The sequence below is a fragment of the Tympanuchus pallidicinctus genome, unplaced genomic scaffold (assembly GCF_026119805.1).
Source record: "Tympanuchus pallidicinctus isolate F22 unplaced genomic scaffold, pur_lepc_1.0 scaffold5, whole genome shotgun sequence".
In the NCBI taxonomy this organism is placed as follows: Eukaryota; Metazoa; Chordata; class Aves; order Galliformes; family Phasianidae; genus Tympanuchus; species Tympanuchus pallidicinctus.
The window spans coordinates 31,153,023-31,181,007 of NW_026294769.1; the positions used below are offsets into that span (position 1 = coordinate 31,153,023).

Here is a 27,985-nt window from a genome sequence, read left to right on the forward strand (position 1 = left end):
GTCCTTTGGATATCTGGCTCTAAATAATATTTGTTTAGAATAATAGCTGCAAAAGCTTTATCTGGGATATTTTACAATTATCTTTACAGTCTTTTAATTGTTTAAGAAGTGTTTTTATTGTCACATATATGAACAATTAGCAAAAAAAAGTGTTATTTCAGTCATTTGGCAGCAGGAGTATACTTACATCAAAGAATGGGCATGTTATCTTACTATACCTTCATTTATAAATGTACTTTTCTGTGAGTGAGCCTGAATTAAAAGCGATAACAACTAGTAATTCACTTATCTGTAATCTATAGGAAAGTTCCCTTTCCCTGTGAATTTTATCATTTACATATTAATTTCACAAGGAGCTAGATGAGGCCTTTGTGGTTCATCTGCTCTAGAAAAATGGCTGTGAATGATCAGGCTTTCTAAAACACATTTTAAGAGCCTAGTTTAAAATAGCTGTTGCTTTATCCATGGTGGCATTTAAACAAACTATCAATATAATGTAACAATTTAAATTGCTTTCTACTGAAGAATAACTGGGCAAATGAATACTTTCTTTTCACACGCCTATGCTGGGGAAAAGTAAGTGCAGAAAGCGTGAAATCTACCAGAAAATGATCACACACTAAAATTCTATTGCCCCTTGGTTATTAAGCTACGCAGATAACAGGGAAAAGCCTTTCCAGTCTCAGGGGTCTGTTTGTTACTCCTAGGACTCAGTTGCTGTGCACGATAATAAGACCTAGCTCACAATAAGAGCCTGCACTATGGAGGCTATTCAGCTAAATCAGAATAAATATGGTGTATGTTTTCTTGATTAGTATGAACTACTTTAAATGTAACAAGGTGGAGTACTGCGGTTTAATAAAGATAGTAATTGTAAGCCAAGCATAACTGAAATATGACGAAAGCATGCATAGAAAAGGGATAGATGTTTTGATTTACTGTAGGTCAACATGCCTGAGCCTTGGAATGAAACTAAAATAGGGTACATCCTAAGCTATTGATTTAGTTTGATTTAATATCCTAGCGTAAGGTTTCTTAATCCACTCTATTGAATCCAGTGATACATGTTCTCTATAACTCATTTATGCTAACAAGCCTGTAATCATATAATTAAAGTAACCAGTCATGAATAATTACAAGCAAGTTCTACTACGCTCTAGTATCACTCTTTGAATTCTCTGAACATAAACTTATGTCCTTTTCACAATACATGTGAATCTTGGACTGCAAAAAGATTAAGGAAAAAAAAAAAGATTAAGAAAAAATAAAATCCAACTTCAGTATAATAAGCGACTTGTATTTTGTAGGTTTCATTGTGAATGTCAGCATAACACTTGTGGGGAAACCTGCGACCACTGCTGCCCTGGATATAATCAGAAACAGTGGCAACCTGCGACAGCTGGGAACACAAATATATGTGAACGTGAGTAGTCAAAAATAAGTTAGTTTAAAAGGGACTTTGAGTGGGTAGGAATTAGCCGTGGTGAGTACCTAGCACACTTTTTTTTTGGACACTTTTTTTTCAGTACCGAGAAAATTCTTTCCACACAGCAATAAGGACTAAATGATGCAGTGAAAATTATTTGTGTTTTTTCTCTTCTCATTAAACAATGAGTATCATCATACCTGTGAGAATATTGCATAAGCAAAGTGGAAATGATCCTGTAGTATGTTAAATCAACATCTCTACCTAGTCGTCACTGTGCTGACAAACCACGGGTCTTCCCTAGCAGAGCAGAGATTTTATGCATCTTGTACAGCTTTGAAACTTGCCTCCCTGTTGCCAAAGGTCTTTGTATTCAGAAGAGAGAGAGAGACTGCATAAATACTTAGTTCTATTAAACTTGCAAACAGGTCACTCTAACTTGATGTGTCAAGGGAGAACTCTTGCTGTGACTTCTAGTTTTTGCTACTGTCAGCAGAGGGTACTCTGTAGGTTTACCTGTGTGGCACGAATTTTTGTTTTTGGAGGGAATAAGAAGTACTTAGTGAAGTGTAGCAAGATGCGGTCAGTCCCCCTTATGAAACAATGAAATATTCAATAAGAGTTTGCAGCTGGGAATTGTAAGACATAATGATACAGTCTTTGCTGTCTTTTGTTGGGAAGAGGATCTGAGTTATTCATTGGTCTTGTCATTGTAGCTACTATATCTTTAATATTATGAAGGCACGCAGTTCAAAAGTTTCTCTCATAAAACAGTTTTATAGAAGAAAATCTGTCCTTTGGGAATTGAACTTGCTCACTGTTTCAGAAACCAGTGCAAAATGTCATCTCTCCAAAGACTCCTAAATTTACAATGTAATAACCATGAAATGCATCTGAAAATCCTTTCAGCAGTAGAGTCCTACTTTGGCAGTGTTACACATTACCCGTAAATCAGTGCAGTACTTCTGCCTTGCTTGTCTTGGGCTCATAAGCAGTCTACTCTGAGCTTCCTGTCATTTTAACACTGACAGGGGTTTGGTCTGTGCTCCCTTCTCAAGCCAGCAGCTGCCCCTTGCTGACCTGATGCAAGTGGTCACAAAGATGTTCCTGCTGAGGAGTCCCCTCCACATGTCTGTCTTTCTGTGCTCTTTGTTAAGGAGTTCCAAGTGCTTTAGACCCACAGACTGAACAGTCAAGCTGGAGAAGCCCCTTGATCTTTTTTTCCATCTTCCATGTGTTTAATCCTTTTGTTAAAGAAAATGTAAAAGTGTGAGAGTGACCACATGGGCCGTCTTCTCCTTGAGGGATATGTAGTGTCAGGCATGAGTGTTGTGCATCTCTTTGACTGGAAAACAGTGTCTGTGGTATGGTGCTAGCCATCTCTGTGCATGTTCTGCTCTGAGCAAATGTCTTGGTAGCATCTGATTTCCCTGATGTCTGGCCTAAGTTATTTAACTTGTCTGCCTTTCGTAAGATTATTGTAGATTGTGGGTACAAACCGTTAGCAGGGGAGGCTTATCTGAAAGCCAAATAGATGTACCTCTGTAGTTAGTTTGAGGAATAAAGAGACTGCCTGTTGAATCTAAATTGCAGTGCTTAGAGTGTTGGGAGGAGGGAAAAAAATAAAAGTTAAAACGTTTGATCAGGGATAGGCATGTTGGGACTCAATTTTTGGACAATATTTGAAACCTCATCTGAATTCCCCTCTTTGAAAGAAAAATACTTTCTGTCAGGAAGAGATAGACAAAGAGTATAAATAATGTCATGTCCTTGAAAGAATGAGTTTATAAAAGTTCACCTGCAAGATTCAGAGCCAAAACAGCTTAGCTTCTAACTGCCTCTGAAAAAAATATGGTTGTTAGAATGGATTGCTTCTAGCACTTCCAGATGATTTGCTGAGAATGTTGGCCAGGTGCAGGCCTCTTGTGGAAGCTGGTAGTGAAGGAATTAAAACAGCTTCATTAACTTCCCAGCAGCCTGAGATTCCTTTGGGGGAGCTGGAAGAGCTTGGTGGGAACTCAAAGAGATGGGGCCAGTCTCTATAAGTTTCCCAGAACAGTGTGGGTCACCCAATGGCTCAAAGTTGTAAGAAGCTGCTTTGTGAAGTAGAAGGGGTTTATGTTCACCTGCCAGAGAAAATGTCACTTTGACCAAATTATTTCTCATCAGTGTTAACAGACATACTTGTGAGCTGTGTGTAGCTCACAGAAGATTTGGCTAGAAAGAGCTTTTGTTCACAGTACAGAGAAAAGGAAATGTTCATTTCTGTGCACAGATCCTCATTTTGTCTGGCATTTGGGCTGAGGGTGAAAAAAAACATCCTATCTTCATTCCTTTCAATTCCTTCCAGCAATCACTTTTTTTTTTTTTTTTTTTTTTTTTTTTCCCCCCTCCTGTATGATCGCTTCTTTTATTTGCTGACTTAATATCTTGAACCAACATCTTATTTGTCAAAACCCAGCCAGGGAACCTAAGCTTGACCTATCTGGTTCCTGGCAGCAAACCATGAGGGAATCTGATCATTTTCCTCAGCTCTGTTTTTGACAATTTCTATGAAAAGGCTTCCTTGTCCAAAGCTATTAAGACATAAGGGCATAGAGGAGATGCAGAGAATGATTCAGTTTCCCAGCTTTGTCTGTATGATCACACAGTGCTTGGAGAATGGGTTTTCCAAGAGTTATGCTCCCAGTCGTACCAGGTAATTTGAATAGTATTTGGTAGGATTACATTATAAGGAAATTCTTCCCTCATCATGAAATAGGGCCAGAGTTCTCACCTTTTGTTTTGTTTTGTTTTGTTTGTTTTGTTTTGAGGCACTTCCAGGAATCCTTTTTTTTCCAGATTGTCTTATCCCCTAGTCCAAGCAAAGGGAAGGTTTTCCCAAGTGTCAAGTCCATTGCTTTATAAAGTCAGAAGTTGAGGAACTCCTAGGAAGGTTCTCTTGGAGTGCTTAGCATTTGTAATAAAATCTTACGTAGCATCCAGATGCTTCTGGAAGGAAATAAGGTAAGTTTGTGTTAAAACCATGGTCCTGCTTTTGATTTGTTCTGCTTGTTTATTGTTATGGTTCATTCTTACTCATAATTGTATTATGAGTATTGTATTCCAGTTTTGGAATGTTTCAGTGAAGACAGAACTTTCCTTGAATGAAGGCATCAAAATTAAGAGATTAATTCTGACTAATATCTTCCATGATGACCAAATTACAAGTTACATATAGCAGATCTATTGTAAATTAGATACGTTCTCTTTACTCAAACTGTACTTGTAGGATCTATTCAAAATGTAGAGCTATTTGTCAACTCTCTTCTACAAGCCTGTCGTGAACATTGGGCTAGTCCTGGAATTTGTATTGTTTGGCCTTTTGGCCAAAGTTAAAACAGTAAGGGATTTTCTAGCTTTAGGTCTCCCACCAGCTGATGCATATACAACACCACAAGCTATCAGTGGAAACATCTCAGATTTTCAGTAGGTGATCTTCCTAGGCCAGGGCATTTGCAAGTGACATTAAGGTGCCAAGAAGCAAAGTCTCTCAGATATGTCTCTTTCTGTCTCTTCAGTCTCTTCTGAGCACTGCAATATAAACATCTGTTAGAAGGAATCAGAAATGTAACAGAAGAATTATTCAGAGATGGAGTGAAATGTATATATCCTCTGTTCAACTGTTACCTTTACTTGGCTTAATAAAAAGGGAAATACAAGAGATGAACTAACCACATAGTACCCAAAGTAAAATTTGTCACATCTGAGGCTGTAAACAACCATAAACTGGGGAAAATTCATTTTCTCAATCACCTAATTCTGTCCTTTTTAACATTGCAATTTATTATTATTACTCTTGTTACTGTTCTTTATACCATGTTTTTTCAGACAGTACATCTTTTTGAATCCAAAATTCTCAGGCATTAGAATGAATTTATACCTAAAACTTCTCCATTAAGAGAACAGCAGCTGGATAAATATATAGCTAAATTTGTTGATATCTCTTTATTTATGGTTATGTGAGTTCCTTTTGTGTATATTTTTTTATTTAAATATGTATAACTTATCTATAACTATTTATTTGAAATAAATACATAGTGAATGAGTGAATGCAGACAGATCAACCCAGATGTATTTTTGGAAATGGAAAAATAGAATAAGCATTTGAACATGTTTTTCATGTATTTTCAAAACTGCTGAGACCATACATCTGGAGATTTCTAGTTCTGCTTTTATGCATATAGTTTTGAGATGGTACAACTATTTTTTTCTCTAAAAAGCCTAGCATCATGTCCTCCTCATGTCTAGATGATCTTCCTGTGTTTCTAGCATGAAAATCTAATTGGTGATAGGTAAATATGTGCTCTGGAGAGTACTACAAAACATATGAGTGCTTGTATATATAAATTATCTAGTTGTTTTTTTTCATCTCTGCTGTATTGATGATGAATGGAGTTAAATCTGATGATGTCATGAGTGGCATTCCCCAGGAAGTCAGCACTGGGGCCTGTTCAGTCTTTGTTCCAGTTAAGGGTATTGAGTGCACCTGCAGTAAATGTGTGGATGTAAATGTGGGACGAAGTGTCAATTTGTTTGGAGGCAGGAAGGCCCTACAGAAAGATCTGTTACAGGCTGGATAGCTGGGCTGAGGCCAATGGGATGAAATTCAACAAGACCAAGTGCTGGGTCCTGCATTTTGGTCACAACAACCCCAGGCAATGCTACAGGCTTGGGGCAGAGTGGCTGGAAGACTGCAGAAGAAATGAACGTGGAATTGTTGGTCAACATTCAGCTGAACATGAGCCAGCATTGTGCCCAGATGAAGAAGAAGTCCAATGGCATTCTGCCTTGTATCAGAAATGGTATTGCCAGCAGCAGCAGTGAAGTTATCAGCACTCTGTACTCAGCACTAGCGAAGCTACTACTTGAGTACTATGTTCAGTTTTGGGCCCCTCACTATAAGAAAGACATTGATGCCCTGGAGTGTGTTCAGAGAAGGGCAACAAAACAAGTTGTCCAGAGAAGGGCAACTTGTACTCCAGAGGGGTCTGGAGCACAAGTCTGATGGGGAGTGGCTGGGATTGTTCAGTATGGAGAAGAGGAGGCTCAGGAGAGATCTTATCGCTCTCTACTGTGGCATGAAAGAGGGTTGTGGTGAGGTGGGGTTGGCCTCTACTCCCGCATAACTAGCGATAGGACTAAAGGGAATGACCTCAAGTTGTTCCAGGGGAGGTTCAGATTGGATGTTAGGAAAAATTGCTTCTCTGAAGGAGTGTTTTGGTGCTGGAATGGGCCGCCCAGGGATGTGGTGGAGTCATCATCACTGGAGGTGGTCAAGAAATATTTGAATGTTGTGGTGAGGGACATAGTTTAGTGGGAAATACTGGTGGTAGGTGGATGGTTGGACTGGATGATCTTGGGGGCCTTTTCCAATTGTGGTGATTCTGTGTTTCTATGAATTCTAGCATGGTAATGAAAGCTGACTTGGAGTATTACTTTTCCAGCCTGCAATTGTCATGGACATGCCACTGACTGCTACTATGATGCTGATGTTGATCAGCGTCGAGAAAGCCTAAATATTCATGGGCATTATGAAGGTGGAGGAGTCTGCATTAACTGCCAGGTAAAAAGATTTTGGTCATTTAAGTAAATGGTTTTTGGAGAAGGTGTACTATAGTGTTGTTGTGCCTGCACTGGTAGTTATGAGGCTGACCAGTTTAGATAGCTCCATTCCTCTACTGTTATTACTTGTACTTAGAGTAGGGAAATAGGTGTCTGAAAATAATTTGTATCATACAATATTCCATGTCAATGTATGATACATAAATTATGTTTATGTGCCGTTCTATGTGATTCAAATAAGGCCACACAATAAAACAATTAAATTAACTACAAAAAATTTCCTTTCCTGTTATTACGAAGTCTGCCATTTATCTGCTTAATAAAGGGAAGTAAAATTTCCTAAATAAAGTACCAATGCAGTCCAGCTGGTTCTTTATTGAAGCAAAACGCTTCAAAACAGAAGAGAACTCTCCTTCATCATCAGGACTAAAGGAGGACAAAGGTGGTACCAAGAAGGAAGGTTTTTGGTATTGAAAAAATGTGGAATTGTAGGATGGACCTCTGGAAGTCATTTGGATTAGAGTTCCATTCAAACCAAGGGTAGATGCAAGTAATATCAGTTTGCATAAAAACTGTCCAGTCCAGTTCTGAAAACTTCCAAGGATGGAGATTGCATAGCCTCTGGGTAAATTTATTATAGCACTTAAGTACTCTTATGTTAAAGAGGTTTTTGTTGCTGTTCACTGGGAATTTCTCCAGTTGCATCTTGTGGCAGTTGGCTTTTGTCTTGCAATGCATGTCTAAGAAGACATGGCTCTGTCTTCTCTGTAACCTCCTCCTAGATATAGAAAACTGCCACTAGACACTGTACTGTCCTTAAATGTATACTCTCCAAGCCAATCAAGGCCCTTTTCTCAGTTTCTCCTGACATGTCATGTGCTTCAGACCCTTAGCATCCTTAGAGGCTTGGCTGGTTTGGACCAACAAATGTCAATTTGGAGTCAGAGACTTCACACTATATGTCATTAATGAGTAATACATTCTTGTAAAAGAATCCTTCTCATCCTAAGTAACTTTTATAGTACTATGACTACTATCAGAAAAGATCATACAAAACTCTAAATGACTTGATCTAATCCTGGCGTTATCTGTGCTTTGAGTGAGGTTGGATCACCTGAACTGCTGAGGTTTCTACCAATATAAATTTGTAATTGTCTGTGATTTCTGGGTTAAATATAGCCAGAGAGATTTAAAAATCTGTCTTCCTTTTGTTGTTGAGTCTTCTGAAGTATGATGATAAGGGAAAATTATCATTAAGCCTATTCTCCTATGAAACCTACATATAATGATTTGTATCTATTACCATGTTGTGCATTTGAAAATATGGCTGTATTTAAGAAGCAAAAAAAAAAAGTTGATATCTAGTAAAATTTAAAGGGGTGTTTTCCACCTTATTGCCACAGTATAATCAAGCGTTGTCCAAAAAGCAATCAGAAGATAATAGAATTATTTTTTACTAGCATGAGCAGAAAAAATGTTCTTTTTCTCCTAGTCAACATTTCTGTGCACAGCTTTGTTCATGCTGTCTGGTAGGTTTATCTTGTTAGTCCTTCCTGCATGTCTCAGGATCTTAAAATTCATTCTCATGGTCACTGCATAATGCTGCCCTCAGCTTTCACATGTTCTCCCAGTTCTTTCTTGTTTGTGGGAGTCTTCTTGAACAGAGTATCTCCTTCTTCAGGTTCATAAGCCCCTGCATCCTAAAACTGCCTTTGATAAAGTAAAATTAACTTCTGAATTGCTTACTCTCTGCTGCATTGGGATGGTTAAAATTATCTTTGAGTATCAAGGCCTGTGATTGCAAGATTAGCTGCCAAAAAAAAAAAAATACTTCATCCACCTTCTTGTTCAGGCAGTCTGTAATACACCTATTGCAGTATCAGTGGTGTTGTTGTGTTTTATGATCCTTATCAACAAGCTGTGCCAGTGTTCATCACCCGACCCAGAGAATGGCATTCACCACCTGCAGCTCTGTCCAGGATGAGTCCTCTAATGTGCCATGGGTGTTAGGAATCTCTGAAGAGCATGCCCTGCAATGTGTTGAGTCCACTGTTGCACAATCTTCAAGTAGTTCTGCAGTCTAAAGCAGTGTTACTGAGTCTTGCCAGGCTACGCGCTGCAACAGCTGTTGTGTCTCCATCTACTGTGAGATGTGAGGAGCACCTTCCCTAATCTACTGTTAGCCTTTCTCAGCAGTAACTCAGTTGTGGAGATGCTAGAGGAAGCACCTGGCAGAACTACTAGGACTATTGAGCAATGTGAGAACACCAACCTCAATAGCAATGAGTACCCTGCTCATCAGCTGCCCAGCCAGCTGAACCATTCAGTCTCTGCAGCCATGAGTTGCAGCACACCCTGAGGAGGAACTAAACAGCACGAAGGGGCTGAGGGCTGATGTCTGCTTCTTTGCTTGCTCCAAAGCAAAATTTACAACTTTCTCTCATCCCTTGCTCATGAGACTGACTCCGCCAGTGTTTTGTGACTCCTAATTACTCAATTTATGAACGCCATTACTGGTGCATGCTCCTGTCACCTTCACCACGAGGGAGAGCTTTACTACAGGAGTTACAATTTTTATTTTTTTTTTACTCAGGACTTTTTTTCACCTGAGATGTATTTTTACTGTATTTCGAAATACGTATGATGTTTTTTTCTGTGTTTCTAAAACATATTTGTAGAGATGCATATTTTTGTAATGGAATAACTATTTTGTCTGTGTTTCATGTAGACTGCTTAGGTTTTGGATTATATTGAGGTTGCTAATATTGGATAGTGTATTCGTAAGAAATAATAGCATGAGGAAAACTCCATGCAGTTGTCTGTATGATGTACATGTTGCAAAAAACAAAACAGAAAGCAGTAGAAAATAAATATAGTGATAGTGTAAAAAGGAGGAATTTTATTACTAAATTGAAATTACTTTCTGTTAAGTAGCTCATTTTCATAATTTGAAGTTACAATTTGGCTACTTTATGTGAGAGTACTGCAATACAGAAAGCTGTACAGATGAAGTAGTTAAAGAACATCAAATGACAAATGCTGTGCTTATTGTGTAAATACTTCTTTTTTTTTTCCTTTTCCTGAAATGATCCTTTCTTAGTTGTGTATAGGAAGAGTGTTAAGGATGTTATTGTTTCTTAATTCTCCTTCCAACTTCCCTTTTTTAGTTCATATTCTCCTCCTGTTTTATTTTGCACAGCATAATACAGCTGGTGTTAACTGTGAGAAGTGTGCAAAAGGTTACTATCGTCCTTACGGTGTTCCAGCAAGAGCTCCTGATGGCTGTATATGTAAGGTCTTCTGTATTCAGTATCTTCTCATTGTGGTAGTGATGTTCTGGCTTAGTGGATTTTTGTTTGTTTGTTTGTTTTGGTTTTTTTTTTTTTTTATGTAACAAGTGCAGGGGATGCATATTTTTGGGAGGGGAAAAAAAGTGCTCAAAAGATATTTGAAAAGAACTGCAAACACATTGTGTTGCTTTAGACCCCCTCAATGATGTTCTTCTCAACACGTGTGGCTTCAGGCCAGCAGCAGGACAATAGCAGGAAGTAAGCCATAAAAGGCTGCTGAGGAGGTAGGATCAACTACATGCCCCACAGCTGGCATGACCTCTGAGAAGCCACTCTTATCTCATAACCTCGTGACTTTGCTTCTCTTAGCTCTCTTATTTACATCTCTGTTGGCTCTTAGTCACTTGTAAATTTTATTTTATAACTCAAAAGGTTCTAAGGATTGTTGTTCCTACTTTATCTAGTGCTGAATCATCTGTAATAAGTAGTGCAATGGGATAATTGCTAATGTAACATTTAATAAAGATGAGCTGAGTATAGATAAGAGCGAAGAGCCTACGAACAGGCTGATGGAGCTTTGTGTTAAGTAGGAGGAAGCTATGGTTTGTTGTGTTTGATATGGATGGAAGGTCAAACAGTGATGAAAGTTCTACTGTAATGCTGCATGTGATGTGTAAGGGAAGGTGGATGCTCAGCCTAGACTTTGGAGAGAGATGAGCAGAAGCCACAGAAAAAATAGATGCTATGCAGAATAATAACGTAATAAAGTGCAGCTTTCTGGATTAAAAAAGTTAAACACTAAGAGCATCTCACCTCTAAGGGGCGTTGTAAAGAATAACTGATGATATAGAGTACTTGGGGAAATATGAAATGACATGCAGGTGTTAATTCTTGAAATGAGGAGATACTCACAACTGTAAATAACATTATAATGCCATGTTGCAATGCTCCAGAAGGCAAATTAATTCATTTCCAAGAAGTGCTAAATTTCTTATCCTTGCTTAGCTTGCCCTTGTGATCTGGAGCGTGCGGAGGGCTGTGAGGAAGGATCAGGCCGCTGTTTCTGCAAGTGGAATTTCCAGGGAGAAAACTGTGAACACTGTGCTGATGGATTCTATAGTTTTCCATCTTGTATCTGTAAGTATGAAAATAAAAATGTCTCTTCTCTTGCGTTGTAAATGTGCTTCAAAGGACTGTTTTCCGTACACTTGATTTATTTCATCTGTTTGATTCCTCTGGCATTTCAGATTTTCATGTTCACATTTTCTGAGAAATCAGTAGTCATAACACTGAAGAGTCTGGTTTACTTACGAAGCAGTGGTTCCCTGAAAATCAAATAGGTTATATTGCATTCTCAGAATTCGTGCAAGACATCTCTCTGTCCCTTAGTCATGAATTCCAATCCTAAAGCCATTGGAGCAGTTCAAATGTGTCTCAGGGTCATTATGTATAACTTACTTGAACTAGAAAGTAGGCTATTACTAGGGAGAGAAAAAGGAGAAAATGGTTTTGTGTTTTCTAGGTCTCAAAGGATTTGGAACTTGCAACCCTAATAAACCAAGTCTGTGGGCTTTCAGAAGATGCTAGAAATAATTTAAAATAGTTGTAAATTACCACCTGCATAATGTTGGAAAGGCCCTCCTGGCAGAACATAAAGCTGTCAGTGGTGCTTTCATACTTTTGCTGGACTGCAGATAAGTGCAGATAATATGGTTGAAGGGAAGGCTACAGGTTTGTTTGAGATTTAATTGATTCAGGGAAAGATGTTTGCAAAGCCAAAGAAAATAAATGCATGAGAAAAAATAACGTCACACAAATGCCGAGTGCCTCCGTTTATTGAAAATGGTAACAGAATGAAATCAAATGTCATTAATTAATTGAAAATTAGATTTTTACTTTAAAACAGATTAAAACTATGCATTGGCAATTGAGAAAATTAAATGTTTTCCCCTTAGGAAGGTGATATAACATCGGAATTGTGTTTACTGCAAAAAAGCTTATGACTCTGTGATCTGATTCTAAAAATGCAACATTTTTTGTCTCAGATTCTGGGGTTTTGAGTACTGAGTCATAATGGCAAATAGCAGATGAACTTTCAACTGGAAATAAAAACTTTGAAATAAATATGTGGTTCCCCAGATACTCTCTTAATGCTGTCAAGAACAAGAAAGCTTTCTGTATGAAAACAGAGAGAGCAGGAAAGCAATGTACTAGCATTTCCAAAGCATGTTTGGCCTTTCATGCGTTTCTTTGTGGACAGACTTTTACCTGATTTGGAGAACAAAAGTTAAAAGTTTCTTAGACTTTCCTAACGGAAAGAGAACAAAACAGTAATTGATTGCTTGAGTCATGTAATTATCATGCTCTTCATCTCGACAGGACAGTACTTTATAATTTGTCATGATTTTTACTGAATAAGTGCGTCTCTTTAAACTATACTTTATTGTTTCTTTTGTTTTAAAGATATTCCTGTTTATCCTTTTACTTCTCCAAATCCAAGAGATGCTATAGCTGGTGACATAATAGGCAAGTTCTTTGAGTTTTGTTTATCTTCCCACTTGAATCATTTTTCATTATTTCAGTAGCGCTTGTTCTTTCAGGAAGATTTATTCAGTGTTGCTATTTATCTTTTGAAGCGCCTTTTTTCTTACCAGAAGTTCATTACATAGTCTTACTCATATTAAACATTTTAGTAGGTTAGCTCCCAAAAAGTTATGGATCAGAAACAAGTTTGGCGACCCTCCGGCAAACATCTGCAGAAGATCCTGACAAGATCTTGTTAAATACTCACGAACAGATCCATCAAGGCTTTCTGACATGTACCACTTGTCAGCTGCTTTGCAGTGTAAATCTCTTAGGGCTAACTGGCCTCTGTTTCTAGGCTGTCTTCTTACACCTGGCAAATTGTACATTGCCTTTGGCAGTAAAGAACTCACATTTCTGAGGGATAAGTATTTCTTATTTAGCCCACCCCGAAGCTGTCTGAAATACAGTGATTGCCTCGGTGGGTTCTTTAGCGTATGTCATCATACTGCAGTACTAAGACATCACAGCCTGTGCCAGAACAAATGACTACTTGAAATATACTTCAGGATTAATAACTTAAACAAACAGACGAACAACAACAACAAACATTAGAATACTTTGTAATATCCTGAAAGCAACATAATTCCACTTGATTTTCCACTAGTTTTTGCAAAACACACCCACCAAAATCCTTCCCTCCCTTCTCCCCCCCAGAAAAACACCACAGAACAAAGCAGGAATAGGTAGAGAGTGCACGTCCATTTACAAGTTCTAAATCCCTTGAAAATGTCTGCTGCTAGTATTATAGCTCACAAAGCTTTAGTTTTGGGTAGACAGATATCATCCCTGGATAGCATCAAAAATGTATCATGTAGACTTAAGGTATACTCTGTTGCATATTCTCTTACATATGTTTAAAATAAAGAAGAAAAAAAATTGCAATGATAACATGAGGAAAAGTATGCAGGAGAAAACAGGTCTTAAAACTATTTACATTTTCAACAGTAGTATCTCAATCTGAAGGCATAGGAAAGGTGGGTGTCTTTAAATGGAAATTTTTGTACCTGAAGAATTAGTGCTCTCAGACTAAGCTTGTGATTATGATTTACTTTTCTAATGAGATTTGTGTGTAAGGATCGTACAAATACTTCTGTTAGCTCAGTAGTAATAATTACTAAGGACCAATATCATTTTCTCTGTAAAAATACGAGGAGTTGCATATTTTCATGTACTAACTTCTGTTCCTTTCTGTCTTTTTGTTCCTACTATAACTAGAAGGTGGCTGCAAAGCAGGATACTTTGGCCCCCAGTGTCTGCGTAAGTTCTCTAGTTTCTTTTATGCTTGGAGCCGGATGTCCAGTGTAAGTGCCAACATTTGGCTTTCAAGTTAAATACTGTAAGATTTGTAACACTGCAGATGTTTTCTTTGCAATGTTCTCTCCAGCGTGCCAGTGCCACGGCGCAGGAGTGCTGGGTGGCGACTGTGATGGAAATACTGGGCAGTGCAGATGTCGAACTGGATTTCAGGGATTTTCCTGTGATACCTGTGCAACTGGCTATTTTCATTACCCTTTCTGCCAGGGTAAGCCAAAGCATTCCCTTTCAGCAGCTGTATCCAAAAATAAAGATTCATACTTTGTACTGTGAAAGAAAATCTTTTGACAAGGAGATGTGTTTATAGCAAACTCTCCCAAAACTCATGGAAGTCAAAAAAGAAGAAGAATCTGATAAGGAGTGATTCCTAACTAAAAATGCCTCTATTAATTGATTGCTGCCTATTTTATGATGCAGATATCAGATTACGTTTAACTTATGCTTGATGATATCTAAAATACCAGTTGAAACATTTCTGTTACTTATCTTTTTTTAAATTTAATTTTAGTTTGTAACCTTACTTTGATGAGAAAGGGCAGCTTGATGTATTAACACCAGAAAACTGTCTCTTTTTAGAGTACTTTAATTATTTGTACTGCCTTCTTATGCATCTTACTAACCTTTCCTCCTGAGACTGTAAATCCCAAACCATAAATTGTTTAATTTTAGCCTGGAGAAGGGGGAACTGCTTTCAGTGGTTGAAACACCACTTAGGATTGATGAGTCTGTCCATGAGTGAGGACAGACTGTGTGCTTTTGCACTGGCATCGAACTCCATAGTTACTTTGAGCCAGATTCTTTCTTTAATAGATTTTCATTAATATCTACCTCGATACTAATTCCTACTGATGAGCAATCAATAAAAGCTAATAAGAAACAAATGTGACAGCCTGAAAAGATTCTGACCATCAGAGAATGTTTTTTTCTTTTGTTCTTTCTTTCTTTTTTTGTTTTTGTTTTTGAAAGATGAAAGAAGAGAGCTCTCTAGAGACTGCATCTGAAAATTCTTTTCTTGGTTGCAGTGTGTGAATGTAACTCAGTGGGTACCCAGCCTGAAGTCTGTGATTTTCTTGGAAAGTGTCTTTGTCGCTCAGGGGTAGTTGGACTTCAGTGTGACAGCTGTCAGCCTGGCCACCACTCTTTCCCTGTATGTGAAGGTAAGGTTGCAGACTGCATGTATCCAACAGACCCCTGAACAGGCTAACTGCAATGCTTTTAATGTTGAAGGGGGTTGAAGTTGTATTCACAGCACTAAGTGAGCAAGACACTCTTCTTTTTTACAGTGAAATCCTCATGCATTTTCATTCTTTAAGCAGTAATTCCAGGCATTGTTTCCGTACTAGGGAATTATGCAGGCTTTTCTCATAATCAGACTGATTTAGCTTCAGTTAGCACAGCTGTCTTAATAATAACTAAAAGATATGAAAACTGTTTTAATAATGGAGGCCTAAAGCAACAGAAAATACTTGACTGCTGGCAAGGAACTGGCATGGTAAAAAAAAAAAAAAAAAAAGCAGAGCTGTGGAGAGCTGATCTACTTTTGCAGAGGATCTGTTTAGTTCCTCACACAATGTGTCTTTTGTAAATTTGAAAGTGACATTTTGCCCTTCACAGTGATTTCTTACTCATTTTAGCATCATATAGCAGGCCTTGAACATATAAATGTGAAGCATGAATGATCTCTGTGTGGTTTTGCCAGTGTATATGATGTCAAGGACTAGCCTACTGTTTACATGAAAGGAAAATTGATCAATACCAAGGGAGTATGTTGTTGAAAAGCATAATACTTCTGTGTGTTCATGAGGGTACCATTGAGTCCTATCTGCCTCTATGTTCTGTCTGCTTTTGCAGTGAATGAGAGAGACCCTTAATCCTCAGTAATTCTTGATAATCCCTGCCCCCAAAAGTAGCAGGGGAGTGGAAATTGATGATCTTTAATTGATGATCTTTTCATTGATCTTAAACCGTTCAATGATCAGTGGATTTTACACTGAAAAAGAATGTAAGATATTGCTGAATTTTGATGCCTAATTTCCTGTACAGAATTTATATAGAACATGATGATTCGACACCTTCTTCCTTATTATTTCAGACTATGGCAATCTTCTTTTTGGACTTTGTGTACTTGTTTATATCCAGTAAATAGCTAGATTCTTTAAGCACTCTCAAAGATGTATTGCACTGTGTTACCAAACACAATGGTTAGAATAAAATAACACAACATGACTGTATCTTAATGGTCTGGAGTAGATTAGCTTTTAAAAAATGAAAAACATAGAATCAAGTTTTATGTTGGTGCACCATGCTTAGTGGGCTTTAAAATATTGTAATTTTTTTCTTTGAACTGAATTAAGTAGAAATCTTAAAGCAAATCAGATCCATATTGAATATGTTCAAATTTTTAACAACAAAAGCAGAGAAGAGACAGAAAAGTTTAAGAAAGCATGCAAAAATGAATAGCAGAAGGCAGGCAAAGTAGTTGAAAACACAACCAGTGGTATTACTCAAAACTGCTGCTGTTCGCAACTTGTTCTATTAAAATAAGCTGCTGTTAGTCAAATTTAAATTAATGCAGCATGCTGTAGACTGTGGTTGAAGATGAGCAGCCCAGGCTGATACTCCTTGGAGCTATCATATTCTGAAGGGAGGTAGTACTGATAGCTTCTTGGCTGCTGCAACTAAAACTGGCCTCTCTGATCTTGCCTTGTTGAAATCTGTAGTATTCAAACCTATTCAATAGCAGCAAAAATCTAAGTAATGCTTTTATACTAATTAATGCAGTTAAAATAAGGAGAAAACATTATATAGTGTTCAGCTGAGAGTAGACAGCTGTGGTAGTGATGATTTTGAAAGCTTTAACGTTTATATTTTTCTTATGCTAACTTCCTAGCAAATCCTGTGTCTTTCCATTATACTTTGAAGTAAACACAGCAAAGCCTAATATCCTTGGCTGCAGTAAAGGAGGAACTGAAAGGGGAAACTGGGAATATGAACATGGAACAGAAAGATAGTACTTGAGCAGTGTTTGTTTTGTATTTCTGTCAGACAGTCATTTCTGTTAGCTGTATAATACAAGTGATTAACTGCAGACCTTAGCAACTGGGATTCCCAGATGGGCTCCCATTCATGTACCTTAAAATGTTCACTTGTGTAAATTCCAGCATCATTTCCATAAAATAACAGGTCTTATTTATGATAGAACTATTAGCCTAAAACTGATAAATCCAAGGGAAGTACCCATCCAGCTAGTTAAGTCTTACAGTGTGCCTGCTGTATCATACTTGTAAGGTTATTCTCAGGCATCAGACCTAGTTTAGCCTTGAAGTTGCTTTTTGTCAGAGATTATTTTTTAAAAATGTTGAGTACTTCTGTCATGTGCCTTTTCTTTCAGTTTTAAGATGCATTTCTGTTCCTTACACAGATATTTTGTAAGGAATAAGAACAGATCTAAAAACTGTATACCATAGAGTTTCAGGAAGAATATGATTATCAGTGTTTGAGCAGGCAATTATATTATAAACATTTATTTAAAGATATTTATATTTGGTGAAACTGTTTTGTCTGGATTCCCCATGATTATTTGACATTTAAAAGTGACTTCTTTTTGGCAAATTCTATTTTAAAATAACTACTTACTTAGAGATGCATCCCTCAGGTTATTCAGCTATTCTTTTTTTCCTCTGTGCAGAATGCAATTGTGACTCTACTGGCTCACTGGACAATACATGTGATCTTAGAGGACAGTGTCAGTGTCATACTAACTATGCTGGATTTAGATGTGACCAGTGTGCTCCAGGTTACTACAGCTATCCCAGCTGCTTGCGTGAGTAACAGCCTTTCCTTTTCTGCTGAGGGGTTGCTGTCTCATTACCATACAGTACAGAAGGAAATCATTTTTTTCTCGAATATATTCAATATAAAACAGCCTATGTAAGCATGGTAGTTTCCTCCTTTTCAAAGCTGACAACAGAAACACTGTTGGAAGTCATAGAATCATAGAATCATAGAAGATGAACTATTGAAGATCCAGCCAGTTTCCAGGCAGGCACACACTCTGGTAGCCCTCCCTGGTGCAAATTGCTGTTCCTGTTATCTGTACTAGTTGGATTAATGTAAGCACAGAAGTGTTTGGCCTTGGTGCATTTGTACCTCTCTTTTAAAACATGAAATCTAAAGCTTAGGCTTTAATGGGTGTTCTGACTCATTACATTTCAAGAGTATAAGTTTCATTGCAACTGGTTTGGCCTTCTAATATGTGATACATCGTCTTGTAAACTTCTAATTGCATTAGTATATGCTCTTGACAAGTGATAAAACTGTGCCATAAATACTAATCTAGAAAGGCTTGACCCTGCAAATTTTCCACAATATCAATATTTTTCTTCTGCCTAAGTGTATTAATTGATCAGGCCCAGACGGTGTGCGTTTTTACAGCAGGCACAATGAAACCTGCAGATGCTGCAGTTAAAACAACGATCTACCTAAACATTCTGAATAGGACTGTTCTTTCCTAGAAGTGAAAAGTGTAGATACTAAAGGAGCAACATTAATTAATGAACTATGTGGATAATCACAATAATTTTAAAATAATAAAAAAATAACCCTACAGGTTTGTTATTCCTTTTTAAGAGGTAGGCCTATTACTGAAATAGTAATTTAATTTCTTTTCAGCCTCAGATTGTGTCAGAGCAGTAACTTGTTTCCTGAGCTACAGTGTTACTTTATTTTACATTACATTATGACCATATATGTGTTATGTAGGTGCTTGAAACAGTAAGATTGTTACACAGTTCATTTTAAAGTTTGCTTTAGTTCTCCTCACCTCTCAGATGTAAAAATGTAGTGAGCATGTATATTCTGTATTTTGCCATTCTTTTTTAAGTGCAGGTCTAGAATTCAGGAAAGATTTTGCCCTGTTCTTTCCATAACTGTAGGAAGATTGAGAAAACAAAGTCAAAACCAAGAGGGAACAAAGATGGTCGGAAACAGATTATAGTTCCAGATACCATAGAATGAGTTGGGTTGGAAGGAACATTAAAGACCATCCAGTTTTAACACCCTTGCCATGGGCAGGGCTGCAACCTACTAGATCAGGCTGCCCAGGGCCCCATCCAACCTGGCCTTGAGCGCCTCCAGGGATGCAGCACCTGCAGCTTCTCTTGGCAATCTATTCCAATGCCTCACTACCCTTTCTGTTTAAAAAAAATCACCTTAACATCTAAGCTAAATCTCACTCTTTTTATTTAAAACCATTCCCCCTTGTTCTATCACTATCAGATAGTGTAAAAAGTATATTTCCCTCCTGTTTATAAGCTACATTTAATACTGGAAGGCTACAGTGAGTTGTCTGTGGAGCCTTCTCTTCTCTAAGCTGAACAAGCCCAACAGCTCCCTCAGCCTTTCCTCATAGGAGAGATGCTCCAGCCCTCTAATCTTCTTCAAGGCCTCTTCTGGACCTGATTCAACAGCTCCATGTCTTCTTTGTTTTGGGTGCCCCACGCTTGGACACGATATTCCAGATAGGGCTTTACGAGGGCACAGCAGAAGGGGACAATCACCTCCTTCACTCTGCTGGCCACTTCTCTTTTGATGCAGCCCAGGATACTGTTGGCCTTCTAAGCTGCAGGCACACACTGTCAGCTCATGCCCTGCTTTTTGTTCACTGGGAACTCCCAGTTCTCCTTGGCAAGGCTACTCTCAGTGAGTTCTCAGGACAATCTGTGCACAATCTGTGATTGCCCTAACCCAATTGCAGCACCTTACACTTGGCCTTCTTGAACCTCACTCAGTTGATGTGGGTGCACTTTTCAAGCCTATCCAGGTCCCTTTTGCTGGCATTCCTTTTTTCTGTCATATCAATTATACTTATTCCTGTCAATAAGATGAAAACAGTGTCAGGATGGAACAGACCATCTCCAACTTCTACCAGCAGAGCTGAGAACCCTGTGAATTACTAATTTCAAATAACAATGATGAACTCTCTATGAAGTATTCAAAACCTCTACAGTAATAGAGTTTTTGAAAGTTATTGCTTGGTATGTACAAGATGGACACCACCAATATTTTTGACACTGTTTTGTATTGTAGCTTGTCAGTGTTCTCCTCGTGGTTCCCGGCGCAGCATATGTGAGCCAACGATGGGGCAATGCGAGTGTCAAACGGGCATTACAGGGAGACAGTGTGACAGGTGCATTTCTGCAGCCCACAGTTTCCCCTACTGTGAAGGTAATGCTTGAGATGGAAAGTCCTCCATTTAACTCATATCTCCCCCCATTTTTACTGTGGGATTCTCCTGGGCATTCTGCTCTGTGGAATTTTGTAGAAACTTGCTGATGTGTAGGAAGGGGGGGCCCCATAGGGAGTCACAAGGTGTGCACATTAGATGAATTCATTCATCATTCTCTATGTTATTCTAAGAAAATATCTCTCAGTTGTAGGTTGACGCTATATTTTTCCAAGTGACTGCATTGCATACTGAAACAGTCTAAACTAGGCTAAGTAAATGTTTGAATAACCATTATAAAAGGCTTCTGTTGGTCTTAAAGTATTTAAGTCACTACAGGGTGACTGGATTAAGGAGCCCTTTGAAAGTTGCAAATGTTATATTGTACTTTTCCATTACTGTATTTCACAGCTGTTTTTCAAAAGATCTTTTAATGCTTTGTTTGTTTTTTAAATTTCATAAAGGAGTCAACAGTGAATGTAACCCTTCAGGTAGCATTGATTCTCATTCTGTAAGTATTCTGTTGCTGCAAAGAGCAGTATCTGTTAACAATTCATGTACAGTCTAGGTCTTTGCTGGCCACATTCACTTCATTGCCTAAGTGCCTGAAGCCTAATTTTCGACTGCGAAAGAATTACACAGACTTATTTGTAGAGTGAGAGTGGAAATGACCTTTGTGTTTTGCTCTTTGATTGTATCAATGCAGTTCCCTCCTGAGGGTGATGGTGGTTGTTCTTTTTATATATTTTTAATGTGGAATATGCATACTGTTTATGTATTTGGTGTTCTTGAATCATAACATATACATGCAGATATGCATTCGTGCCTGTGCATGTCTGATTCTGGGTTGATATAGAGCATTTTAGCGCCAAATTATTCTTGAAAAAATTATTCCTAGTAACTGCTGATATTCTGCTATTATCATTTTCAATACTGTGATGGTTATTAGTAGCATGCTATCAGAAATCACAGTCAGGATCAGAAACTCTTATAACCCATACATATGGGTTGCGATGAAGACTGGCAGATGGAAGAGTTAGGTTCATGTACACATTTGTGTGCGTTTTCCACATTTTCTTTAAGTTAACCATATGCAAGATAGTTACTCCCTGGAAACAGTATTGATATATCTGAGCAAATAATACTGCTGAAAGACATCCATGACTCCTTTACGAAAAAGGATAGAAAAAAGAAGGTATGAAAAACAGAATTCAGTGGTATTTGCCTCTGCTTGTCCATGAGAACAGATGCACATAGGAGTAAAAAGTGTTGTTGTTGCCTCAGAAAAATATGATTTAGCTCTTAATAATTATTTTTTCAATTATTTATGAATGGAGAATATGAGAAAATATGATGGAGAGAAATAAAAATGTGCCTAAATCACTTCTATAGAAAGAATTGGACCTCATGTCTACTATTAGTATGCCATTACTGTAATTTGAAAAAAATTACTGGTAATATTAACGTTTTAATTTGAATTGGTTCACATTACTGCTGTCTTTTCTACTCTGCCCTCCTAAGAAAAAGAGAGCAATAAAGGAGGAAAAAAGACATGAAAATTAATGACTACTTTTAAGGAAAATTGTATTTTAAAGTTTTTGCAAAGCAGTTAATGCTTTAGAGCAGTTCTAACAAGTCCATAAAAGTATTGCAAAGTGCATCTGTTGGGAGATTTATAGTAATTAGATATGGGAAAATAAGCAGTCTGAAACAATCCTGTGCTGATAGCATGAGAAAGAAAATCCAAGAAGTCTGAATCTGCCTCAGTTTCCATGCTTCTGTGAAAGTCAGTAAGCTGCCTGAGTTGCTGTTAATAAAAACAGTAAAAGCTGTTTTTGTGAAACAGATGAATTTCTTTTAACTCATTTCTGTCTTTAGGGCTATTGTCAATGTCTTCAGCACGTTGAAGGTTCTACATGCAGTAAATGCAAACCGTTGTACTGGAACCTGGCTGAAGAAAACCCTGAGGGATGTACAGGTATGGCTTCACGACGTTTTTCTTTGGGTAATGAAATGTGCTTTATTCTTTTGAAAATATCTTCATTAGCTGTAGCCGCCTTTGCTGCGCAGTGCCTTTTTCAACTTGTTAAGAGCATGTTTTTCCACATTATTTAATTTAGACACCTAATTGCCTGTGACAGCAAGGGACAGCAAGTGTTCTCTGACTTGCAATGATTTATGCTTCGTATGGTCTTACTGCAGTTTTACAGTATTTCTGTACTTAATGCTTGAGACCAGAATCTGTCTTATTATTTTGAGAAAGTAGGTTCTTATTCATTTATTATTATCTCCTAGTTTGTGCATACTTCAATATTTAACAGTCCAAGCATCTCAGATTTTGGTTTTCAGACTTCTCATGTAATTGGTCATCTTTGATTTCAGTCACAAAATTAGTACTGGATTTCACCAAACCTCTAGGTCAGCATAGCTCATTCCCACAACATTTTCTTTATCTGTATTTCATATGAGAAATTGTGCTGGTCCCAAGGTAGCACTGTAAAATAGGAACTGCCACTCAGGGTGAAAGACACAGTTTTGCTTCAATTATCTTAATGTTTCTAAGAAAGAAAGCAATTCTAAATCCAAACTCAAGACTGTTTTTATTAGATACAATTAGAATTCTTTAAAATACATCAGTTAACATGCGCACAAGTTTTCATTCTTCTTTGCTTTTTCTTCTCACCTTGTGCCAGTATCCATTTGCTGTTCTGAACCTTCTGGAGTAAAATCCCCCATGTTACACTACGACTCAAAATTGCAGGTTAAGGATGGTAGTGGTTGTTGTTTTCCTGCTATGTATCTTGGAAAAATGAAATGCAGATTTTCTTTTTCTTTTTCACCTGGGCAGCATGCCTGTGCGATGTGAGTGGAACACAAAGTGGAGTTGGGGAGTGTCGGCAGGTAAAGTGAAATTCTAAGAAAGCCATGAATTCAATGATTTCTATAAAGATAAAATACTGTAACACATGGTAAGGTAGAATTGCTATGACACAATAAGTGACTACTGATATCGTAATTCTAAACATTCTTAATCATCTTAAACATAGAGATTTTCTCATCTTTTCATTAAACTTTGTGAATAACAAGTTATGTCCAGATAATACTTTTTTGTTGAGATTAGAGCAATTTTTATTCTTTACAATTACAGTGAATGCAAAGTATTGAAAGAATGAAGTTCTGGAGAAGGTGCTGAAACATTTTTGATTAAATTATTTTCTTTGTAGGAAACTGGACGTTGCTACTGCAAATCTAATGTGTGTGGAGATTTCTGTAACACCTGTGAAGCTGGTTATTATGCTCTTGAAAACAAAAATTATTTTGGCTGCAAAGGTAAAGAATGTTTCTAGTAGCACACTTGCATTTAACACAGAAGCGTTCGGCATTCCATAGGTTATTTTTTCAGATGTGGATTTACTTACTGAATCACTTTTGCACTGTATTTTGTACTATTGCTTGTAACAGAAGTGCAAGTCTCGGTTTGAGCTGAATGAATTTTGCACGTGAAAATTTTCTTTCTTCTTCCAAAAGGAGAAAGAGCAAGGCAGATGTTACCGCTGTAGTTCTCAGAAGTTTTGTGACTTTCAAACTTGAGAAAAATTGTTTCACTTTGACTTCATCATCTTTTGTCTCTCCATCCCCAGTACCTTGTTTACTAACACCTGTCTGAGGATTTGTTCTCACAGCCATTTGTGTAATTGCACAAAGAGCTGCTGAAGGTTACCCAGCGCAGAATCAGTGTAAACTTGGGCAATCCTACACTCTGTGCCTGGCATTCATTTCTGCACGTGTGCTTGAGCCTCATTAATGAAGCTCATCTCATTAATCTATTTTGAAGTCTAATACCTCCCACTCTGAAAGGATTTCAGTGAAGTCAGGAGTTAAAATTCAGTACAGAGTATAATGAGATGAATAACACTCTTCAAAATACTTCATCCTAGGAAAACACTTAAGTGTCATAGGTAAAAGACAAGAGATAAGGTAATTGAAGGTCATTCCTTCTCTTACTCTTATCAGAACACAGGGCAAGGGATGTTTGATTTTCCTGTAGGCATTATTTGTAAGGGTGGTAGCTCTCTGTTCTGTTGAGCACTTTTCTGAAGTCTTCTGTTAGATTAAAAACTTACCCTGATATTTTTTTTTCATTTTTTTTCTGATATGTTTGTGTATTGCTTTAGGCTGAGGCTCAATGTGTTTTGAAGCACAGCATAGCAATGATATAAAGGAAGCAGTCATTCTCTTGAAGGATACTCACTCTGCCATGTATCTTTAGGGCTGTAGGGCCACATCAGTGGATCCCGTCCTTCCTTGCCCCACCTGGGATTTGAATTTGTTCAGTTTATTGAAAACACTTTCACTGTCTTCAGTGGGCTTTACACCTGTCCAAGGATGATGCAAGGCATTTATTTTTAAAGCATGATGCACTTTTAGCAATTATTTTATATGTGCAAAGTGGGAAAAAAACAAACAAACAAAAAAAAACAACTAACCAACCAAAAAACCCAACAAAACAAAGACAGATCTATCAAATAAACCTTCCATGCTTAATTTTCAAACTGAAGATCTAATGAAAGGGATCTGTCTTCACAAATTTGAGGAGTACTTTAATTCTCCTTGATTTCAGTGAGATTACAGATGCTCAAGATTCTGTAAATATGCTTAGGAACTCTCAACCTTTAAGTCAGTTTTCAAATATTTAGCTTGCATATACTTGTTGCTTAGTATGATATACTATGCCTCATTATTAGAGGTGTTCTTTACTTCTTGCCAGGAGTCCTGTCTCCTGCATCAAGTCATTCAGTGCTTTTCAGTATTGGTTAAAAATGTGTATATGCACGTATGATTTTGTTATGTTGTGGTACTAGATTCTGAAAAATGAACTTCTTTCTCCTTTTGTAAGCTAGATGTCCTTTTAAATAATCAATCACCCTGATATTAACACAGAAATTCTTGCTTGTTAGCAAAACATTTGAATGGCTGTTCTACACAACTGTGGTTCAGCATTTAATAAATGTGGCTTTTTATTTGTGATTTAAAAATAAAATAGTGGTCTAATGTTACAAGCAGAAAAAAGAAAACAGCATTAAAAGTGAGAAGCCAGAAATAATTGCAGTTTATCTGTGGGTGATTTGATTTGAGGAGGGTCTAAAGGGCTCCGGAAGGAGGAAATGAGTTGATAGTAGTGCTTAATTAGAGGAAGTGAGGTGTGTTTTCTGGGAAGTTTTACCATTTTTTCTGATCAGATATTTGGCTTCTGTTCTTTACCTGGCAGGCTGTCAGTGTGATGTCGGAGGATCCATCAGCTCTGTGTGTGCTGAACCCTTGGGTGCCTGCCAGTGCAGAGAGCATGTTGTGGGGAAGGCCTGTCAGGAGTGAGTCTGACTGTAGCAAGCAGCTTATGCTTCAGAATAGTTCATTTGAAACTGCACATCAGTTCTTTGCTAGCTTTTCACACAAGATTGTGGATTTATTCATAAATAAGCTGGTAAATTTTTGCATGCTACTCATTTTGTCTGACAGTTTTCTTCTTTTGCCTTAGTAAGATTTTTTAAACTTGGTTTTCTTGAATAACCAATACAAGTTTTGCAATCACAGTGCATATATATCAATGTATCTGTATCTATCAACAGCTATATAAAAAGGTATGGCTGTAAAAGCTCCTAATAAGGGAATTTTCATTCAATTTTATTAACTGCTATGAGGATTCCTCAGTGATCGATAGATCATTTCCCTTCATTTTTTTATTCTTATAGTTGTAGACCACACAATGATTGGTAATTCTTTCAAATTATCATGGTGGTTGCATGGAAGTTTCTTGCCAAAACATGCTGGAAGTAGGAGTGATACTCGACTTACAAATTACAAGGAAATGCCATAAATTCATCAGGTGCTGTTAGCTTAAATAGTGGTGAAATGAAAAATCATTTCAGAATGAATTTGTTTTAGCTACTGAGTGACATGGTTTAGGTGCATTACTTAACATATCCTTACTTCCAATTTAATATTAAAGGTTCAATTAGTGGTTATATTTGTATTTTACACTGGCAGGAATACTTAAACTGACAATGAGAGCAAATATGAAGATTCAGAGGAAAGAAAAGTTTAAAGTTTCCTTGAAAATTTAACTTTTTTTTTCTCCCTTCTTCTTGGAAGACCCGAGAAAAACTATTTTTTCCCTGATCTGCACCACATGAAGTTTGAGATTGAAGATGGTACTACAGTCAAGGGAAAGGAAATTCGGTTTGGCTATGATCCTGAGGAATTTCCTAGCTTCAGTTGGAGAGGATATGCCCAGATGTCTGCTATACAAGTAAGGTGGTATTTCGCTCTATGCTTTGGGTGAGAACATAGATGTATGATATGTGTTCCCCCATTGTACTACTTTGTGTGCGCAAGGTCATGAGCAAAACTGAAGACAGGACAGGATCTCACTGATCTGAACATTTTGGCACTCTGTCACTGTTTCAATTATTAACTGTTCATGTTATCTGAAGTTGATTGTTGCTAGTGCAAATGTGTTCTTTAGCAGTGTCATTTGAGAGTTGGTTTGGTGTTGTGTTTTTTTTTCTTCTTGAGATGCATTTTGATGTAGGTTTAAATTAAAGAACTAGTAGATTTAAAGTATTAACTGCAGGAATTAGTATCATTATAACGACAGCCAAAACAGTAGAAGATTGACATTTGGCTAAATCGCTTGGATTACAGAGATCCATAGGAGTCTGTATCCATGAGATTTTCATCACAGAGGCAACGACAAAGCCTTCACACTTGTGCCTCGTGTTGACAAGGAAGAGAAATTTTCCAACTTCATGGGGAATTATACCTTTCCATTACAGCAAACAGGAAAACGTGTGAGTCAGTAAAAAAAGATGAGAGCAGCAGCTCTCACTGGCAACATTTTGTCTCTTGACAGGCTAGAAATAAACAACAACAGAGGAAATCAGTACATTACTAGAAGAAAATCAGCAAAATTTAATTGTATGAGGACCTGTTCGTGGACTGAATTGCTAAGCAAGTGTACCAGGACTTTGAAACAGTAGATTTGAGCAATATGGAGCAATATTTGATGGAATCAAATGGATTCCATCAAATGGAGTTTTTTCATTGTAGTCTCGAAGTAGTACTCTGCTGTGTGCAGTACTCTGCTGATGAGATTTTTCAGTCCTCAGTTATAATTGTACTCAGCCTCTGTAAGCTGTCTGAAGGCAGATGGGCCACTCCAGACAGACACGAGTACATAACCATTGTGCAAGCTGACTGGTTTTCTTTCTATTATTCTTTTTTTCATTCTTTCTTTTTCTTTTATTCCAGAACCTCCTTTGTGTCTGGAGTTGTTGGTTTTTTTTTTGTTTTGTTTTGTTTTGTTTTGTTTTGTTTTTTTGACTCTTCAGAATTATTTCACTTTCACAAATGAAGGCAACTGCTCAGCAGCTGTGATTTCTTAACTTCTGCTTTCTAACTTGGAGGCTTTTTGTGTTTCATGTCCATCTGGCATTTTGTGAAGAAGTAATGACCAGTTTCTAATCTTGCTGGTAGCATACATTA

The 27,985-nt window shown here is 37.5% G+C and overlaps 1 protein-coding gene across 2 annotated transcripts in view; it reads left to right on the forward strand.

Annotated features, from left to right (window-relative positions):
- LAMA3 (laminin subunit alpha 3) overlaps positions 1-27,985 on the forward strand; it is a 112,595-nt gene that overhangs the window by 19,861 nt on the left and 64,749 nt on the right. For both annotated transcript variants that reach the window (XM_052704604.1, XM_052704605.1), the window contains exons 7-22: positions 1,308-1,423; positions 6,913-7,031; positions 10,230-10,320; positions 11,326-11,457; positions 12,784-12,846; positions 14,122-14,163; positions 14,291-14,428; positions 15,243-15,377; positions 17,909-18,043; positions 20,308-20,445; positions 20,908-20,954; positions 22,322-22,421; positions 23,292-23,344; positions 23,668-23,773; positions 25,713-25,812; positions 26,594-26,750. In XM_052704604.1, coding sequence (XP_052560564.1) covers positions 1,308-1,423; positions 6,913-7,031; positions 10,230-10,320; positions 11,326-11,457; positions 12,784-12,846; positions 14,122-14,163; positions 14,291-14,428; positions 15,243-15,377; positions 17,909-18,043; positions 20,308-20,445; positions 20,908-20,954; positions 22,322-22,421; positions 23,292-23,344; positions 23,668-23,773; positions 25,713-25,812; positions 26,594-26,750 — 1,672 coding nt within the window. The remainder of the gene's footprint in view (positions 1-1,307; positions 1,424-6,912; positions 7,032-10,229; positions 10,321-11,325; positions 11,458-12,783; positions 12,847-14,121; positions 14,164-14,290; positions 14,429-15,242; positions 15,378-17,908; positions 18,044-20,307; positions 20,446-20,907; positions 20,955-22,321; positions 22,422-23,291; positions 23,345-23,667; positions 23,774-25,712; positions 25,813-26,593; positions 26,751-27,985) is intronic.